Source organism: Orcinus orca, chromosome 13 (genome assembly GCF_937001465.1).
Source record: "Orcinus orca chromosome 13, mOrcOrc1.1, whole genome shotgun sequence".
In the NCBI taxonomy this organism is placed as follows: domain Eukaryota; kingdom Metazoa; phylum Chordata; class Mammalia; order Artiodactyla; family Delphinidae; genus Orcinus; species Orcinus orca.
The window spans coordinates 61,208,664-61,230,060 of NC_064571.1; the positions used below are offsets into that span (position 1 = coordinate 61,208,664).

The window sequence follows — 21,397 nt, forward strand, 5'->3', positions numbered from 1 at the left end:
GTTTAAGTTTGCCATCTTCCTATTTTTTTTCCATTTGTTCCTTTTGTCTTGTTTTTTCTTTGGGTTAATTGGATATTTTTTAATATTTCATTTTGGTTCCTCATTGGCTTATTTAGCTATACCTCTTTATTTTTTTAGTTATTGCTCTAGAGCTAACAGTATGTATCTTTAATGTATCAAAGTCCATTTAGAATCAGTGTTTTTACCACTTTCCACTTCAAAATCATAATAACCTTAGAATGAATTTAATTACTTGTCCCACAACATTTGTCTTAATTTTTAAAAACCCCACCTTACAATCTATTATTTTTCTTCTAAATGATCAGTTATCTTTTAAGGAAATTACTTGGGGGAAACAACCAGTCTTTTATTTTTGTACCCATTTATTTACTACTTTGCATACTATAGGAGGGAATGAAGAGACTTTCCATTTGGTATCATTTCTTTTCAGCCTGAAGAATGAAGAACATCATTTAGCATCTCATGTAGTACACATCTGCTGGTGACAAATTTGCTTAGCTCTTTTGCTCATTGTCTTTATTTTGCTTTCATTTTTCAATAATACTTTCACTGAATATACAAGTCTGAGTTGACATTCTTTTTTTTCTTTAAGCACTCTAAGGATATCATTTTATTGTCTTCTGGCTTCCATTGCTTCTGATGAGAAGCAGTCATTTGAATTATTCCCTCCACCACACCACTTTTTTTAAAAAATATAAATTTATTTATTTATTTTTGGCTGCATTGGGTCTTCGTTGCTGTGCCTGAGCTTTCTCTAGTTGCAGCGAGTGGGGGCTACTCTTTGCTGTGGTGCACGGGCTTCTCATTGCGGTGGCTTCTCTTGTTGCGGAGCACGGGCTCTAGGTGCGCGGGCTTCAGTAGTTGCAGCATGCGGGCTCAGTAGTTGTGGCTCGCAGGCTCTAGAGCGCAGCCTCAGTACTTGTGGTGCATGGACTTAGTTGCTTCGCGGCATGTGGGATCTTCCCAGAGCAGGGCTCGAACCCATGTCTCCTGCATTGGCAGGTGGATTCTTAACCACTGCGCCACCAGGGAAGTCCCCACCACACCACTTCTTTAAAAATTTTCCCTTTACCTTTGGTTTTTAGCAGTCTGACTGATGTGGTTTTCTTTGTGTTTACCCTACTTGAGGTTTGCTGAGCTTCTTGGATCTGTAAGTCTCTGTCATCAAATTTAGTAACATTTTGACTATTATATCTTCAAATATTTTTTCAGTATTTTTTTCTCTTTGTTCTCCTTCTGGGACTCTAACTGCATATTGGATGTAGCTCTACAGGTCCCTGAGACTCTGTTAGTTTTTCTTCATTCTTTTTTCTTTTTCTTCTTTGAATTAGAGAACTTTGGTCTGATTTCAAGTTCACTGACCCTTTGTTCTGCTGTTTACAATCTGCTGTTAAGTCTATCCAGTGAATATTTCATTTTAATTATTGTACTTTTCAGTTCTAGAATATTCATTTGTTTTTTAGTAGTCCGTTTATTGGCTGAGGCTTCCTAAGTATTCACTTATTAAGAACTTATTTTCCTTTAAATCCTTGAACATATTTATAATGTCTTCTTAAAAGCTTTTATCTGCTAAGTTGAACATCTGGGCCATTGCAGGATTGCATTTATTTATTTATCTATCTATCTATATATTTATTTATGGCTGTGTGTGTATTCGTTGCTGTGCGCAGGCTTTCTGTAGTTGTGGTGAGTGGGGGCAACTCTTTGGTGCGCGAGCTTCTCATTGCAGTGGCTTCTCTTGTTGTGGAACACAAGCTCTAGGCACGCGGGCTTCAGTAGTTGTGGCACGCAGGCTCAGTAGTTGTGGCTTGCGGGCTCTAGAACTCAGGCTCAGTAGTTGTGGTGCATGGGCTTACTTGCTCCGCAGAATGTGGGATCTTCCCAGATCAGGGATTGAACCCTTGTACCCTGCGTTGGCAGGCGGATTCTTAACGACGCACCACCAGGGAAGTCCCAGGATTGCTTTCTATCAACTGCTTTTTTTGTGTGTGTGTGGTATGTGGGCCTCTCACTGTTGTGGCCTCTCCCGTTGCGGAGCACAGGCTCCGGATGCGCAGGCTCAGCAGCCATGGCTCACGGGCCCAGCTGCTCCGCAGCATGTGGGATCTTCCCGGACCTGGGCATGAACCCGTGTCCCCTGCATCGGCAGGCAGACTCTCAACCACTGTGCCACCAGGGAAGCCCTATCAACTGCTTTTTTTTCTTTACTGTGGGCCACATTTTCTTCTTTCTTTGCATTTCTAATAATTTCTGTTCATATACTTTATGTTACACAGTGTGGAGATTCTGGTTTCTGTTATCTAGCTAGTTTTTGTTGTTACTTGCAGTTCAGTTACTAATTGCTCTTGAGCTTTTGGAGGCTTGGCGTTATACTTTTTAGTGTGGATCTGTGGGAAGCTTAGAGGCAATCCTCCTAACTTGGGGGGCACTAAATCTCCAAACTGTCTCCCCTCTTTTCAAGTCTTAGTATTAGGCTTTGTTTGGGTGGATCTTCAGTAGGCCTTACTCTAGAACATCGTCTTTGATTTGTAGATGTGGCCTTTCTGGTGTTTCAGCTTGATGCCTGAAGTGTTCATCTATTCATCATGGCTGGGCCAAAATGCCACAGTGTCCCAGTACTGTTTGACTTCTGGTATCTCTGTTCCTCTTACAACCCTGTAGTTGCTGCTTTTTGGTAAGCCTTGCATAGTGTGTTCCTCTGCACCTGTGAAGCTTATCGCCCTTGACCAAGGACTTCTGGGCTCTACCTCTGCATAGTTCCTTTTTCTCTGTCCTGCTGCACAGCTTCCAACTGCTTTTAGTAGTCCTGAACTCAGATCTTTGCTTGTGCTTTGGTTCCCCACGCTGTTTAGGAAATTGTTCTTAGCAGAGTGTGGCAGTGGATGGGAGGCGTGTGTGTGTGTGACCTTTTCTCAAGGATTACTCTTCTTCTGCCTGTTGTCCAGTGCTTGAAAAAAGGTGCCTCGTATATTTTGTTTAGATTTATAGTTTGTGGCAGACAACCAGTCTGGTAGCAGTTACTCTAATGACTGGAAGAACAAGCCTCAAATGTTGTTTCTCTCTCCCCCCCAACTCCCAAGTGTACCTGTGTTTTTAAAAACAAGGCAAAACAGAATTGGGGAAGATTTGTATTACTTTGTGATTTGCCTTTTCCCCTGAGTTGAAGACTATCTTTGATTTTTTAAATGTGTGCATGTGGTTTAAAGCTGCATAATATGTCAATATGTAGTTAAGATATTAGGCCGGGACTTCCCTGGTGGTGCAGTGGTTAAGAATCCGCCTGCCAATGCAGGGGACATGGGTTTGAGCCGTGCTCTGGCAAGATCCCTCATGCCGTGGAGCAACTAAGCCTGTGCGCCACAACTACTGAGCCTGCACTCTAGAGCCTGTGGGCCACAACTACTGAGCCCGTGGGCCACAGCTACTGAATCCCGCACACCTAGAGCCCATGCTCTGCAACAAGAGAAGCTAACGCAATGAGAAGCCCACACACCGCAATGAAGAGTAGCCCCTGCTCACTGCAACTAGAGAAAGCGCGCGCTCATCAGTGAAGACCCAATGCAGCCAAAAATAAATAAATTTATTTAAAAAAAATATATTAGGCCAATTTCCAGTTTTAAGAAGTTTAACATTAGGGACTTCCCTGGTGGTCCAGTGGTTAAGACTCCGCACTCCCAATGCTGGGGCCCTGGGTTCTATCCCTGGTCAGGGAACTAGATCCCACATGCTACAACTAAAAAAAAAAAAAAAAGATCCCGTGTGCTGCAGTGAAGATCCCACATGCCACAACTGAGACCCGGCACAGCCAAATAAATAAATAAATAAATATTAAAAAAGACATTTAGCATTAATTTTTACTACCATAAATAACACTGATAAACCAACTTATATATCTGTGTTAGCATCTTTGTTTCTTATAATAAATATCTACAAATAGGTTTACCATGGTATAACCTTTTTAAGGCTTTTTAAAATATGTGCTAGATTAAACTTTTGAATACTTAGATACTATTTTCATTTTGTTATGGAGTATAAATGTTGAGGTCCAAGTACGAGACATCAAAATATCACTTTGCTTTTGTTGAATAGCTAATTTTTTTTTTTTTTTTTTTTTTGGTGTGCGGTACGCAGGCCTCTCACTGCCGTGGCCTCTCCCATTGCAGAGCACAGGCTCCGGACACGCAAGCTCAGCGGCCACGGCCCATGGGCCCAGCCGCTCCGCGGCATGTGGGATCTTCCCGGACCGGGGCACGAACCCGTGTCCCCTGCATCAGCAGGCGGACTCTCAACCACTGCGCCACCAGGGAAGCACTGAATAGCTAATTTTTATAGATAGACTGAGTGCACTGAGTCCAGGCTACTATCCATAAAAATTTGTTACAAGTTTTTATTTGGAATGTGAATAATAAAAGTGAAATACTTTTGTTTCTCTTTCTACAAGTTTAGTTTTGGGTTGATATAATCTAATGTTAGTAACATTGTAATGCAGATTTGTAGCACCTTTTTATTGTCATAGTTTATGATTAAGATTGAAGTTTGCAAATATACCTAGGTTGGTCCTGAAGTGTAAATTTTCCTGTTGGAATGTGTGCTGAATGTATGAATTAAGATAAAGTATGATTAAATAGCAATAAAAAAAGACAGGTGTCTTTTTCTTTTTTTTAATAGACTTATTTTTTAGAGCCGTTTTAAGTTCACAGCAAAATTGAGCACAAAGTAGAGTCTGGCCGCACACATGCGCACCCCCCAACCCCTGACCCCCCCCACCCCCGGTCCTCACACACCTGCAGCCTCTCACCCTGTCAGCATCCCACACCAGAGTGGTACACTTGTCACAATCAGTGAACTTTCATTGACACCTGATTATCACCCAAAGTCTGTAGTTTACATTAGGGTTCACTTTGGGGGTTGTATATTCTATGGGTTTTGACAAATGTATGATGATACAGCTCTACCATTAGCATCATAGAGAATAGTTTCATGGCCCTAAAAATCCTCTTGTGTTCCACCTAGTCATCTCTCTTTCCCCACTTTTTTACCAAGACGGTGTCTTTTTGTAGGCCTTGTGGTAAATAGGTTAAGTATACTTAGTGTTAAGGTATGGAGAAATATTTGAGTTGATTGTCTGTATGTGTCTTTCAGCTTTGACCCTGAAAGATCCACGTCGGGGAGAACTGACTTGGAACAGTGAATTAGGAAAATCTATTGGAGGGCTGAAATCTCTTTTTCCAGCAATCTCTTGGCATTAAAGAGTGGAAATAAAATCACTATTCTCTACATAGAATTTAACTTCAGTTTAAGATCTTAGCGATAAATTTAAAAAGACTTCCAATTGTAGGTGATCACAGAGTATTAATATTTATAGGTATTCTAAAGAAATTTGCATATAATTCTCTTTTATATGGTGGCCTATATCAGTGTTTGATGAATGAAGTACTTTATCTGTAGTTCGTCCAAATTTAGTAGGGAAATTATGATGGGGGAGTAAATTTAGCTGAATCATGTCATTGTACTCCATGATACCTGTGAAACATATTCGCTACACTTCCCTTTAGAGGTCTGTTGACTAGAAATAGTGACAAATATGCTGCCTGTATATCTGCAGTATCTATCTTTATTCGTGCTAATAAAAGAAAACTGGCCACTGTAGTCAATTAATTTAGGTGAAATTTTAAGGTAGCAAAGATTTCCTGCCAAATGGTTTATTTTTATTTTTAAGAAACCAACTAATGCTTTCTTTACATTAAGAATAAGACTACTTGTTGGTTTTAACAAAATCAGCAATCTCCAAATTTGGTCATTATGATACTTTAGCACTTATTAATTTTGAGTTCTTTTTAATTAAAATGTGTTACTTGGTAGAACTTCATACTTTTAATTGTAATTTTGTGATAAATATACTACTCTTGAGTTGCTAGAAGTATTTCCCCAAACTAATTATGTGAATGTCAAATTTGCTTATAAAACAGGTAGGGACATGTGTAAAACTCCTGAGTAAAATATGTAAATTTCATTCATTCAAGAAATATTTATTAAGCACCTGCTAGGTGCCAAGCGTGTTCTAAGTACTAAGAGAGTGGTCAGTAGGGTGACTGGGATCCTTATTTTTGTGGCACATATTTTCTATGGAGGGGGAGATATAAGGCACACATGTAAACAAATGAAAAAAGTTATTTTAAATACTGGAAAGGGCTGTGGGAAAAAACCCTGTTTTGTTAAAGTGATGGAGAGGGGTCTGTAATTTAGACTGAGTGGTTGAGGAAAGCCACATGGAGGAGATTAACATTCGCACTGAGACCTAGATGATGGAGAAGCAAGCCACGTAAATTTCTAGGGACAGAGCGTTCCAGACAGGGGAGAACACAGGACAAAGATTCTGGGGTGGGAAACAGGTTTGGCCTGTTCAAGGAACAGCAAGAAGGGCAGATTGCAGGGGCCAGATCACACAGAACTGGGGAGACTATGGTAAGGGATGTAGAAGATTTTTTTTTTTTTCCCTCTATTTTCTGGTTATGGTGGGGAACTAATTGAGGGTTTTAAGCAGAGGATTGGCAGTCTAGGAGGGGAGACATGTAATAAATAAGTACTTACATAAATATTCAAATGATGGGTGGATTAAAATTGGGGGGAGTGTAGGAGGACTGAATTTGGTTAGGAACCTTGGGGGAAGATATTCCTGAGAACATGATGTTTAAACTGAGATTTAAGGAATTAATTAGGGGAACAACATGGGAAAGAGTATTCCAGGCAGAGAAATATCATGGGTGAAATAAGGGTCTAGAAAGAGCTTAATAGCATAAGGATCTGAAAAAAGGTTAGCTTGTCTATTGGTAGTTTACACAGGGGAAAATAGCACCAAATGGGGCAGGAGAGATTTGGCAGTGAGTACAGGATTTTATGAGGCACATGTAGGATTTTAGTTGTTAATGCTCTGTAGCAGTGATTTTTAAGGAGAGTAACTTAATCACATTTACATTTAACCATATTATTCAGTTTCTACTCTGTGAGGATTGGTTTGGAGGAGGGGGCAAGAAGGGAGACCAGTTCGATACCACCTTAAGTGAGATAAGATGGTGGTGATGATGAGAATAGGGATGGTATCAGAAGATTTTGAATGAAGACAAATTTAAGACCTTCGTTATTGGTTAGATTTAGGGGTAAGGAAAAGGAGGGATGTATCATGGACAGCCCTCAGGTTTGTGCCTGCAAATGGGTAGATGGTGATGTTGTTACACAGCTACACAGGTCAATTGAAGGTCACTGTAGAGTTTTAGCATTTTAAGGTGTAAATAAAAGCTTTTCTGTAGGATTGATTATTTTAGAATTACTGTCACCTTAATGACAAGCACCTGTAATGCTTACGATGTATCAAGCATATTTCAAATCATTTAATCCTGATGACAACTTAATGTGGTAGGTGCTATTATTATCCCCATGTTACAGATGAGGAAGCAGGCATAGAGAAGTTAAATGACACGCATCTAGGCTGTTTTGCTTCTTGGTTCATTCTTTTTTTAAAAAATTTATTTATTTTATTATTTTATTTATTTATTGCTTCTGGCAGCGTTGGGTCTTCATTGCTACATGCGGGCTTTTCTCTGGTTGCGGCGAGCGAGGGCTACTCTTCGTTGCAGCGCGCGGGCTTCTCATTGCGGTGGCTTCTCTTGTTGCGGAGCACGGGCTCTAGGCCCGCGGGCTTCAGTAGTTGTGGCACGTGGGCTCAGTAGTTGTGGCTTGTGGGCTCTAGAGCACAGGCTTAGTAGTTGTGGCACACAGGCTTAGCTGCTCTGCGGCATGCAGGATCTTCGCGGACTGGGAATCGAACCCATGTCCCCTGCACTGGCAGGCGGATTCTCAACCACTGCACCACCAGGGAAGCCCCTCCTGGTTCATTCTTAACCACTAATAGGTTTGGAAGGTTTTAATCACACAATTTGCATACTGTTTGGTAATATATTAAATTGGAATTTAACTATGTTGTACTTTTCCTGGAAGGTTTACTTTTTGTGCATTCAAATAGCATACCTGGCTATATCTGTATAGCATTGAAACAAGCAGTGATAATATCCTTTTTAATTAAATACTGTTTGCTTTTACTTTAAAAAATTCTCCTTTGAAACTGACTGCTCTTTATATTACATTATATTGTTACTGTTTGCAACAGCTTTTGAAATAGTGTTGATTTTGCTTTGTACAGTTAAATGTGCCTTGTGATGTGAAGGTAAAGACTCTAATAGTCTTTGCAAATCAAATAAGCTAGATGTTTCTTTCTGTAAAGAAATTAAAAATTCATTAATGTAAGTATATAATCTTCGTGCTGAGAATAGTGTTTGTGTGGATAAGGTATTGGTGCACTAATAATGTGCCACTCCTCAGTGGACTGGCTGTCTCCTCGGTGAGGAGGGGCTGTCATTGCATTGAACACGGTAGATACCGTATGTCTCCTTAGATTGGAAACTGGCACTTAGTAGACAATCTCAAGGGGAGAGTCTTAAAAATGTTGATGTGGTAGAGGATAAGATCCCCAGGAGTGTTGCTAGTGGGATCAAGCAATTGATAGGGAAGAAAGGCAGACAAGGTACATAGTCTCTGAAACTAGCTATTAAGTGGGTTTAAAAACAAACAAACAGGGCTTCCCTGGTGGCGCAGTGGTTGAGAGTCCGCCTGCCGATGCAGGGGACACGGGTTCGTGCCCCGGTCCGGGAGGATCCCACATGCCGCGGAGTGGCTGGCCCCGTGAGCCATGGCCGCTGAGCCTGCGCGTCCGGAGCCTGTGCTCCGCAACAGGAGAGGCCACAACAGTGAGAGGCCCGTGTACCACAAACAAGCAAACAAAAACCAGAAAACAAAACACAAACCTAAACTTTAAAAAACTCTCTCACCTGTTACATATTCTATAGTTATTTCTTCATCACTATTCAGTAAAGTTCTTTTGCAAAGGTTAACTTCTTTTGGTGTGCTGGGTGAACAAACGAGTTTGTATAGCTGTTTTTTAGGAGCTATATAATTTTGAAGGGGTGTCTGTGGTGTTTGGTGAAAAAGGGCCCTAGAGACAGATGAATCTCTGCACCTCGTTGACTGTTCTTCTTATGTCTTCCACTAAAACATTAATCCTGTGCTTTGTTTTAATAAGGAATGCTATTTTAGGTAACTCTTATTAAATTAGGGAACCATTAGCTTTATCATGTGTCATTTTTGGAAATTTCTTAGGACCTTAACCCTTGAAGTTTCAGAATGAAAAATAATGTTTACAATTTATATGTATATTTTAATCTTTGTAACTTGGAGTAATTTCCAGGTGATGCCTATAGGGAAATTGGAATCTGAATTATTAGGTGAAATTGATTTTCCACTCACTACATCTGGTTTGCATGTGCATACAGTAGCAAAAGTTGTTTATAGAATCACACAGTGTTCAGAACAGCTGTTGCGCACGTGTAGCTGTTAAGACCTGATTGAGATAGAGGCCTTACTTAGTATTCCTGCTTATCTCTCTATATAGTAAGAAACTGACTGGTATTCTTGGTCCTATTATAGAGGGAGTGAGAAATCCAGTGTGTGTTTGAGCATCACTTTTTGTAACTATTTCCAAATGACCTATAATGGAGGAGAAGTTATTTGAAATTTTGCTTTCATTGTGATCCTTTAGGAAAAGTTTAGAATGCAGGAATTAAGGTAACCTGTTTCTCTCTTTTTTAACTCTAGGTGAGAATTATGAAGATGATGACCTAGTAAACTCTGATGAGGTTATGAAGAAACCATGTCCAGTACAGATTGTTCTTGCACATGAAGATGACCATAACTTTGAGCTTGATGAAGAAGCTTTGGAGCAGATATTGCTACAGGAGCACATACGAGATCTTAACATAGTAGTGGTATCCGTGGCAGGAGCTTTTCGTAAAGGGAAATCATTTCTACTGGACTTCATGCTTAGATATATGTATAACAAGGTGAATAGTGTCTTTTAAATTGAACTGAGTTAAAAACAAAAATTACCAACCAATATTGTTTAAATATAATAGACAAAAAACAGTAAGAGCTGTATCTTTAATTTTACGAAAATACAGTTCTTGATACGGCTTCTCAGTTAAGACAGTAATGTAAGTTTGTTTGAGCTCTTGATTCTTCTTCATCTCCGTAATTCCTTTTTGCATGTAGTACATATTGAGGCATATGATTGAGCACCTGTGTTCCAAGCATTGTAGCTCTAACCTAAGATGTCTGAGTATACTCTAAAGTCTCTGAAGCACTGTTCAGTCTCTCGCTTTTTGTTATTTCCTTCCCCTTCTCAGTCGCCTTTACAACAGTGGGTGAAGTAGGCTGATAGAGACTTCTGTAAAGGCATACTTAATGCTCCTCAAATAAGTCTCCTTCAGAGACTTACTTTTTGAGATAAGGTTCAGTTCCTTAAAGTGACTTCCATGGTCTTCCATGATCTCTGAGCCTCATCCCTTGTCTCTGTATGTCAGGTATACTATAGTTTTTGCAGTTCCTCGAGTATGTCGTGTTATCTCTCAAATGTTGCTGTACTGTTGGCTAATCTTTTTTCATAGGAAGCCTTCCTTGGTTTCTAAGGCTGTGTTATGACCATATGGCACAGGTCCTATGTTTCATTGATACTACTTTAGTTACTTATTTTTCCTGGCTAGTTTACTGTCAGGAGTGGGCTTTATCTTGGTTACCATGTCTCCCATGCCTGGCACGATAATTGGCCCATAGTAAGAACTTATTTTCTATTTTGACTGATGAATCACCCTTTCTCTACACATTTTCACTTTTTGATGGTACCAGACAATTATTTCCCTCCCCTCCCTGACTTTGACTTTCTCCCCTGAACAAAAGCAAGAAAAAAAATTTTTTTTTCCCCTCTTGAGTCAGAGTAGTTTTCTAACAGTTGAAAGTTGGGCTGAGGGAATGAGAGTTTGATAGGAACCAAGAAGGAGGAATTGGAAATTTGTAGTGGAGCACTTAAGGGGAAGGGCTTTATAGGAGTAGGCTTTAGACATTCAGAAGGCCACATGAAGGTGCTAGAAATAACACTTTGACAGAATTATGTAATTGTCTAAACATCTGTCAAGGTGTTCACCTTTATGTGTTCTGTGTAAATCTGTAACTGGATATGCATCCTACTTGAGATAAGTAATAAGGCAAACAAACATTCCTAGTTGATTTTCAGGAAGCTTTTCAATATTCTTTCCATAGGGATTTCTTCAGGCATGTTCAAGCATGCCTGAGTATCAAGAATGTAGTTCATGATAAAGAACACTATTTGACACAAGTTGGAAATTGAGAAAGATATAGTATTTTAAGGTTTTTCCACTTAGACTTGATTATTTTCCAGCAATTTACATCTGAAATAGAGAAATGTATAAATAGTGACTTATTCTTTTTTTTTTGTGACTTATTCTTTAAAAAAAGAAAGTCTGTACATTTAAAGATGATAAAGAATTTCTGTATTTTGAGGCTCTGACTCCTTAAGTTAGCTTGTGTATATTGTTTCTATCTGTGTCTGAGCTGTTCACTGCAAATGTATTTGATTCCAAGTAGGTCACAGACAGAATGTTAGAAGGGGAAGGAAGCTTAGATCACTTGTCTAGCAAGTTTCACCTTAGGTGCCATTTCTTATTTGATCTCTTATCAATTAGTAGTGGCTGTTCAGAGGGCGAGTAGCAGCCCACATGTGTTGTATATTTGTAATCTCTGAACTAATAGAATTTCCTCCTTTGTGGGTAAGATACTGAAGCCACAGAATGGTAAGGAGGACCTCAGGCTACACACCTAGTTAGTGGTTTCTAATCTAAATGTCTTTATTAATTTTCATTCATAAAGTTTCCATATAGGATTCCTGATATAAATAATCTTATTCTGTCAATTGAAAATCACATTAAACAGTGTTTGATTTGGAGGAATAACAGGCTTCTACTTATACTGACTTAGTGGTGGGTCATGCTTTTCCTAGGAGATGAAAGTAAAGGAGAAAAAACAGTGGGATAGTTTTGGAATATTTCATTAACCTATATGCCTGCAAAGATGGGATGGTAGTTGAAGAAGGTGGGAAATAACAGTGGCTTTATACAGTCGTCCCTAGGTATCCCAGAGTGGGGGCGGGATTGGGGGGGCTATTGATTCCAAGACCTCCAGTGGATGCCAAAATCCCTGGATGTCCAGGTTCCTTATATAAAATGGCGTAGTACAGTCAGCCCACTGTATCTGTGGGTTTCACATCGGGAGGACCTACTGTACTGATTTCGTATGTCTCCGGTATTGACTTGAGTCAATTTATGTAAAGCAGTTCACTAAAGGAGCCAAATGTAAATATTTTACTTCATGATTTAGAAATAGATATGTGTTTTAATTTTGATTAGTTAGTAAAGGAATCATAACAAAGCTGAATGTGAGCTCTTTTCTGTTGGATAAAAACAAAAACTTCAGTAGCTAAGTTCTTAAAACCAAGAATATTCTGAGATTGTTACCAAACATTTCCAAATTACAGGGGAAATTCTGATTTTTAGGTCTCATTTTCTTGCAAAGTAAATAGCTTCCTACACAGGTTTTTTTTTCCTTAAGCTGCTACTTGTATTATGAAAATAGGTTGGTTTTGCTTGAAATATAGAAGGAAAGAAATCAGTCTTTTGTAAACTTGAGAAGTGAATTAAAAGTTTTTCTAGAATCAAATTCCTTCATGTCATGTTCGAATTAATCGGTTATTTATTTTTAAGATAAATTTATTTTATTTATTTATTTTTGGCAGCGTTGGCTCTTCATTGCTGTGTGTGGGCTTTCTCTAGTTGTGGCAAGTGGGGACTACTCTTTGTTGTGGTGCGTGGGCTTCTCATTGCAGTGGCTCCTCTTGTTGTGGAGCACGGGCTCTAGGCGTGTGGGCTTCAGTAGTTGTGGCACATGGGCTCAGTAGTTGTGGTGCACGGGCTTAGTTGCTCTGGCATGTGGGATCTTCCCGGACCAGGGCTCGAACCCGTGTCCTCTGCATTGGCAGGCGGATTCTTAACCACTGTGCCACCAGGAAGCCCAAGACTGAATAATATTCTATTGTATACATATATCACATTTTATTTATCCCCTCATCGTTAGTGGGCATTTGGGTTCTTTCCATCTTTTGGCTTATGAATAATGCTATAATTCTTTGACTATGTTAATATAACATATATTCACTAATTATATATAATACATTAATATATAATAATGAATGATAATGGTATGAGGTAAGGGTTCAGCTTCATTTTTTTTGTATATGCCTATCCAGTTGTCCCAGCACCGTTTGTTAGAAAGGCTATTATTTCCCCATTGAATGATCTTGGCACCCTTGTTGACAGCTAGTTGGCCATAGACATGTGGCTTTATTTCTGAACCCTCAGTTCTGTTGCATTGGTCTGTATGTCTGTTCTCATGCCAGTACTAGACTGTCTTGATTACCTTTGCTTTGTAGTAAGTTTTCAAAACAGGAAGTGAGTTCTCTTATTTTGTTCTTTTTTCAAGATTGTCTGTTCTAGGTCTCTTGCAATTCCGTATGATTTTTGGACTTAGCCTATCAGTTTCTATGGGAGGTTAGCTGGGATTCTGTTGGTGATTGGATTGAATCTAAAAGGTCAGTTTGGGTAGTGTTGCCATCTTAATATTAAGCATTTCAATCTTTGAACATGGGATGTTTTTCCATTTATGTGGATCTTCTTTAATTTCTTCCAGAAATGTTTTGTAGTTTGCAGAGTATGTTTTACACTTCTTTTGTTAAATTTATTCATTTTTTGTTGATGTTATAAACAGAATTGTTTTCTTTCTTTCTTTCTTTTTTTTTTGCGATACGCGGGCCTCTCACTGTTTTGGCCTCTCCCATTGCGGAGCACAGGCTCCAGACGCGCAGGCTCAGCGGCCATGGCTCACGGACCCAGCCACTCCGCGGCATGTGGGATCCTCCCGGATCGGGGCACGAACCTGTGTCCCCTGCATTGGCAGGCGGACTCTCAACCACTGTGCCACCAGGGAAGCCCCAGAATTGTTTTCTTTTTTTTTTTAATTTTCCTTTTTTATTTTTGCGGTACGTGGGCCTCTCACTGTTGTGGCCTCTCCCGTTGCGGAGCACAGGCTCCGGACGCGCAGGCCCAGCGGCCATCGCTCACGGGCCCAGCCGCTCCGCAGCATGTGGGATCTTCCTGGACCGGGGCACGAACCTGCGTCCCCTGCATCGGCAGGCGGACTCTCAACCACTGTGCCACCAGGGAAGCCCCCCAGAATTGTTTTCTTAATTTCATTTTCAGATTGTTTGTTGCAAGTTTACAGAAATACAATTGTTTTATATTGGTCTTGTATCCTGCAACCTTGTTCAACTCATTTATTCATTCCAATAGTTTTTTTTAAATCATTTTAAGTGAACAATTTTTATTTATTTATTTATTTAAATTTATTTATTTTTGGCTGCGTTTTGTCTTCGTTGCTGTGTACGGGCTTTCTCTAGTTGCCTCGAGCAGGGGCTACTCTTTGTTGCGGTGCGCAGGTTTCTCATTGCGGTGGCTTCTCTTGTTGCGGAGCACGGGCTCTAGGCGCGCGGGCTTAGTTGCTCCGCAGCATGTGGGGTCGTCCTCGACCAGGGCTCAAACCTGTGTCCCTGCATTGGCAGGTGGATTCTTAACCACTGCACCCCAAGGAAGTCCCCGTTCCAATAGTTTTTTAGTGGACTTTTTAATGTTTTCTATATATAAGATCATGTCACCTGTAAATACAGTTTTCCTTTTTCCTTTCCAATCTGAGTACCTCTTATCTCTCTCTTTCTTAGCTAATTTTCCTGGCTAGAGTCTGCAGTACAGTGTTGAGTACAAAGTGATAAGAGCAAATATCCTTATCTCTTTCCTAATCTTTAGGGAGAAGCATCTAGGTTTTCACACTACGTATGTTGTTAGCTGTAGAATAGTTCTGTATATGTTTTTCAATCAAGTTCAGGAAGTTCTCTGTTTCTAGCATGCTGAGAGGGTTTTTGTTTTCTTAATCATGAGTGGATGTTGGATTTTTTCAGATGCTTTTTCTGCATCTGTTGATGTGATCATATGATTTTTCTTTAGCCTGTTGATGTGATGGATCACATTATTAATTTTTTGAATGTTGAGTTAGCCTTGTGTCCCTGGAATAGTTAGTTGTGGTGTATAATTCTTTTTATACAATGTTGGATTTAATTTGCTAATATTTTGTTGAGTGTTTTTATATCTATGTTCATGAGATATATTGATCTTTAGTTTTCCTTTCTTGTTATGTCTCTATTTGGTTTTGGTATTAAGATAACACTGGCCTCATAGAATGAGTTAGGAAGTGTTCCCTCTGCTTCTATTTCCTGGAAGAGCTTAGAGAGAACTGGCATCATTTCTTTCTTAAATGTTTGGTAGAACTTACCAGTGAAACTGTCTGAATTTGGTTCATTCTCTTTTGAAGGTTATTAATTATTGATTAAATTTCTTTAGTAGATACAGGTCTATTCAGATGATCCATTTTTTTCTCGTGTGGGTTTGGTAGGTTGTGTCTTTCAAATAATTGGTCCGTTTCAACTAAGTTATCAAAATTGTGGGCATAGAATTGTTCTTAATATTCTTTTACTATCTTTCTAATGTCCATGAAATTAGTAGTTTTGACTCCTCTTTGATTTCTGATATTATTATTTGTCTTTTCTCTGTCAAATCAATTTTATTGATCTTTTCAAAGGACCAGCTTTGGTTCCATTAATTTTTTTTCCCTGTTGTGTTGTTATCCTGTTTTCTTGTGTTCAGCTTTATTGGTGTCTGCTGTATTTTTATTTTGCTTCTTTAGGTTATATCTAGTTTCCTAAGGTAGAAGTTTAGATGATTGATTTTAGATCTTTTTTCCTAATATATGCACCCAATGCTATAAATTCTCCTTGTAACTGTTGCTTTCACTGCATTTTACATATTTTCATGGGTTGTATTTTCATTTTCATTTAGTTCAAAATAGTTTAAAATTTCTGTTGAGACTTTTTTGACCCGTGTGTTATTTAGAAGTGTGTTGTGTAAACTCCAAGTATTATGGGGTTTTCCAGCTATGTTTCTATTACTGGTTTCTAGTTTAATTCAGTTGTGGTCTGAGAGCATACTTTGTGTGATCTGTTCTTTAAAATTTATTTTAAGGTGTGTTTTAAGGCCCAGTATATGTCCTATTTTGGGGAATGTTCTGTATGAGTTTGAGAGGAATGTGTATTCTGTTGTTGGTGAAGGATTCTATTGGGTTGGCCAAAAAGTCCCTTCGGTTTTTAAGTAAAAATAAAAGACACATTTTTCATTTTCACCAGGAACTTTATTGAACAGCGTATTCCCCGTTTTGTTCCACTACCTTCTGCCATTTTTCAGGCAACTTCATAATTCCATCCACCCAAAACGTTTTATCTTTTTGAGCAAAGAAGAACTGTTCCAGGTGCCTTTTACAGTCTTCCAGGGAATTGAAATTTTTTCCATTAAGAGAATTTTGTAAAGACCAAAATAAATGGAAATCCGAAGGTGCAATGTCTGGTGAATATGGCGGATGAATCAGAACCTCCCAGCCAAGCTGTAACAGTTTTTCCCTGGTCGTCAAAGAAACACGCGGTCTTGGTTATCCTGATGGAAAAGTATGCATTTTCTGTTGACTAATTCCGGATGCTTTTTGTCAAGTGCTGCTTTCATTTGGTCTAATTGGGAGCAGTACTTTTTGGAATTTTCGTTTGGTTTTCCGGAAGGAGCTCATAATAGAGGACTCTCTTCCAATCCCACCATATACACAACATCACCTTCTTTGGATGAAGAATGGTGTTTGGTGTGGTTGTTGGTGGTTCATTTCGCTTGCCCCACAATGTCTTCTGTTCCACATTATTGTACAGTATCCACTTTTCATCACCTGTCACAATTTGTTTTAAAAATGGAACATTTTCCTTATGTTTAAGTAGAGAATCACGTCAGAAATATGGTCAAGAAGGTTTTTTTTGCTTCTTATGTGGAACGTAAACATCAAAGAGATGAACATAACTAGGGTGGTGCCAATGATTTTCATTGCTTGATTTGGATATTTTGAGTATGTCGGCTATCTCCCGCGTGGTATAACGTTGATGGTTCTCAATTAATGTCTCAATTCGACCACTATCAACTTCAGCTGGTCTACCCGAACGTGGAGCATCCAGAGAGAAATCTCCAGCATGAAACTTCGCAAACCACTTTTGACACGTCGGATCAGTCACAGCACCTTCTCCATACACTGCACAAATCTTTTTTTGCATTTCAGTTGCATTCTTACGTTTCTTGAAATAATAAAGCATAACATGCCAAAAATGTGGCTTTTTTCTTCCATCTTCCGTATTAAAATGGCTACACAAAAATTCACCAACTTTGATAAATTTTTTTTTAAAGGCATGCTGGTATGACAGCTGTCACAATACAATCTAACAAAATTGTTTCGAATGAAGTTAAAGACAACTAAGCACTACTAGAGCCATCTTATGGAAAAAACCAAATGAACCTTTTGGCCAACCCAATATAATGTCAATTAGATCCACCTGATTGTTGGTGCTGTTCAGTTCAGCTATATCCTTACTGATATTCTGTCTTCTGGGTCTGTCAATTACTGATGGAGGGGTGTTGAAGTCTCCAAGTGTAATAGTGGACTTGTCTTGTTTCTTCTTGCAGTTCAGTTCTTGCCTCATGTATTTTGATGCTTTGTTGTTAAGTGCATACACATTAAAGATAACTGTTAAGTTTTTCTGGAGAATTGACCCCTTTATTATTATGTAATACCACTCTTTATCCTGATAATTTCCTTGTCCTTAAGTCAGCTTGGTCGGAAATTAGTATAGCTACTCTAGCTTTTGTTTGATTAGTGTCAGTATGGTATATCTTCCTCCATTCCTTTTCTTTATGTTTAAACTGGGTTTTTTGTGGACAACAAATATTTGGGTCTTTTTTTTAATCCACAGCGACAGTTTCTGTCATTTAATTGGTTTATTTCAATCATGCACATCTAAAGTGATTTTTGATAGGATTGGATTGTTATTTCTTATGTTTGTAATTTTCTATTTGTTGTACTTGTTTGTTCTTTTTTATTTTTTTCTGCCTTCTCTAGCTTTAATTGACTATTTTATATGATTCTACATTCTGTTCTTCCTTAGTATATCTATTATACTTCTCTAAACATTAAAAAAAAAAAACTGGTTGCCTGGAGTTTGCAATATACATTTACAACTAGTCTAAGTCTGCTTTAGAGTATTACTATACTGCTTCATGGGTAGAGCAGGTACATTATGACAGAGTATTCCCAATTCCTCCCTCCTGTGCCTTATGATGTTGTTAATTTCCTCTGTGTTATGTACCATAATCACCCAATACATTGTTGCTATTAGCACTTCATACACATAGTTGTCTATTAGATGAATTAAGAGAAAGAAGAATAAAAGATTTACTTTCTTGTCTTTCTTTGACATTCTTTTATATATATGTCTGAGTTTCTGACCTATATTATTTTCTTTCCCTTGGAAGAACTTTGAACACTTCTTTCAAGGCAGGTGTACTGGTGACAATCTCCCTCAGTTTTTGTCTAAGGAAGACTATTTCTCCTTCACTTTTGTAGGATAACTTTGCTGGATACAGAATTCTAGGTTGGTGGCTTTTTTCTTTCAGCACTTGAAATATTTCACTCTATTCTCTTCCTGTTTGTGTGTGAGAAGTCCAAAGTGATTCTTATCCTTCCTTGTTCTACAGGTAAAGTGTTTTTTGTCTCTGTTTTCTTTCAGGATTTCCTTTTTGTCTTTGTTATTTTGCAGTTAGACTGTGATATGCCTGGTATAGATCTTTTGGTATTTATCCTATTTGGTGTTCTCTGACTTTATTGGATCTGTTTTTTAGTATCTGTCATTAATTTTAGAAAATTCTCAGCCATTATTACTTCTGATGTTTCTTTTACGCTTTTCTCCCTTCTCCTTCTGGTATTTCCATTACACCTATATTACACCTTTTGCAGTTGTCCCACAGTCCTTGAGTGGTCTGTTCTGTTATTCTTATCCTTTTTTGTCTATGCATTTCAATTTGGGAAGTTTCTATTGATATATATTCATGTTCACTGATTCTTTCCTTGGCTGTGTCCAGTCTGTGGATAAGTATATTAAAGGCATTCTTTACTTCTACTACAGTGTTTTTTATATGTACCATTTTCTTTTAATTCTTTGAGTTTCCATCTCTCTGCTTACATTACTTGTTTTTGCACATTTTCTACTTTTCTCATTAGAGCCCATAAGATATTAATCCTAGTTATTTTAAATTTACTACCTCATATTTCAAAATCTGCATCATATCTGAGTTTGGTTCTGATGGTTGCTTTGTCTCGTCAGTCTGTTTTTCCTTACCTTTTGGCATGGCTTGTAATTTTTTTGTTGAAAGTTAGGCATGAAATATCAGAAAATAGGAACTGACAGTTAAGTTTTTAGTGAGGTGTTATGTTAATCTAGCTTTCGCTCAGAGATGTGTTTAATGTTTTCTGCTGCTTTAGGTCCCAGAGACTTCAGTTTTCTCCCCCTCCTCCATTATCCTTGGGTTTCTCTAAGAACTCCTTAAATAGAATGTATCTTGCAGCTCTCTCATTTGTAATCCACTGTCATCGTAGTGGAGCCTGGTTGATGTGGTGGTAAGGTGTGGGAGAGGAAAGCTATATCATTTTATGATTAAATCTCAGTTTTGTAAGTGGGCCTGAGTCCCTGGGCTGTGACCTTCAGAAGTGTTTCTTAGCCTTAACAATTTTTTTTCTCCCCTTACTTGAGACAGGAAGGATAGAGGGGGCTGGAGTTGATGAATTGCCCTTTCCAGGCTTAGATAAAGCTCTGATAAGGTAGTTTGTCATGGGGGGCAGGCCTTTGTTAATGAGGACTGCTATCAGTGCTTACTTTCCTGAGTGTATTTGAAAATGGTTGCAGGGAATTCCCTGGCAGTCCAGTGGTTAGGACTCAGTGCTATCACTGCTGTGGCCCAAGTTCAGTCCCTGCTCAGGGAACTAAGATCCTGCAAGCTGTGTGCCATGGACAAAAAAAAAAAAGAAAACCTCAGGGAGCTCCTTGAGGTAAAACCCAAGAAAGTGGGGGCCTATGAAGCCTGAACCTCCATGAGAGGTCTTAGGTCTCAAGCTAGTCTACTCTTAGCTTCCAGCAGTTTGTCCAAATTACCATTTAAGTGTTTCTTCCAGTTGCTCCAGCAGCTTCTGCTCCTTGGTAACTGACCTCAGCTTGTGGTTCTTTGTATTTGCCTGTCTCTCAGATTTTGGTGTGCAATTTGCCCTGTGACCTCAATTCTCTGATCTAAGAAAGAAAGTTTGTTGATTTTCGTATTGAACTTTTTTCTTGTTGTGAGGCCACTGTGCTTTTTACATTAGCTTTATATATGGGAGCACTGAGGCTGGAAGTCCAGTGGAAGACTGTGAAGTCAAATCTCCATGCCAAACCTTAATTTAATAACTAGAGGTGTTTCGCCTTTCTGTTCTAGTAGCACTCAAGTACACTTAAAAAAAACTGTGGTTAAAAAATGCATAACAAAGTTTACCATTTTAATCATTTTTAAGTGTACAGTTTAGTGGCATTAAGTATATTCATATTATTGTACAATCATCATCACCAGTGCATCTCCAGAACTTTTTCCTTCCCAAACTGAAACTCTGTACACATTAAATTCCTCATTCCTCCCCTTCCTCCAGCCCCTGATAACCACTTTTCTACTTTCTGTATGAGTTTGACTACTGTAGGTACCTCATATAAGTAGAATCATACAATTTTGTTATTTTATATCTGGCTTATTTTACTTAGCATAATGTCTTCCAGGTCAAGGTCACCTTTTAACCAGAGCCTTAAAAAAAAGGTTATTTACACTTCTTTGATGTGTACCTAAGTTGATATAATTGTCCTTGTTTGAGCTAGTGCTTTGGGTCAGTCATAATGTTATCAGTTTGTCCAGCCCCAAAAGGGAGGAGTTGGACATGGGGGTGGTTAAGATGTTAGACAGTTTTAAAACTGTTTTAAGAGTCTAATGTTGCTTAATTTGTTCCAGGACCTGTAGAGTATTCTTACATATTCAAATGAAAACTGTAAATTATGTTTGGTGGTCAGAATGTTTATATTAACTCATTCTGTCCACTGATTTGTGTGTTTAATGTTAATAACCTATCTCCAGAATTAGGTACTAGTTTTATACAGATTAAGATTTTCATCTGTTATTTTATTTTATTTTATTTTTTTGCGGTACGCGGGCCTCTCACTGTTGTGGCCTCTCCCGTTGCGGAGCACAGGCTCCGGACACGCAGGCCCAGCAGCCATGGCTCACGGGCCCAGCCACTCCGCGGCATGTGGGATCCTCCCGGACTGGGGCAT

General features: G+C 38.8%; 1 protein-coding gene across 6 annotated transcripts in view; it reads left to right on the forward strand.

The window, feature by feature from the left end:
• The window catches only part of ATL2 (atlastin GTPase 2), a 63,378-nt gene that overhangs the window by 20,342 nt on the left and 21,639 nt on the right, over positions 1-21,397 (forward strand). For 5 of the 6 annotated variants that reach the window (XM_033419253.2, XM_004265041.4, XM_033419254.2 and 2 more), the window contains exon 2: positions 9,727-9,971. The exons of the other annotated variant lie outside the window; for it this stretch is intronic. In XM_033419253.2, the coding sequence (XP_033275144.1) occupies positions 9,727-9,971 (245 nt within the window). The remainder of the gene's footprint in view (positions 1-9,726; positions 9,972-21,397) is intronic. 6 annotated transcript variants of the gene reach the window in all.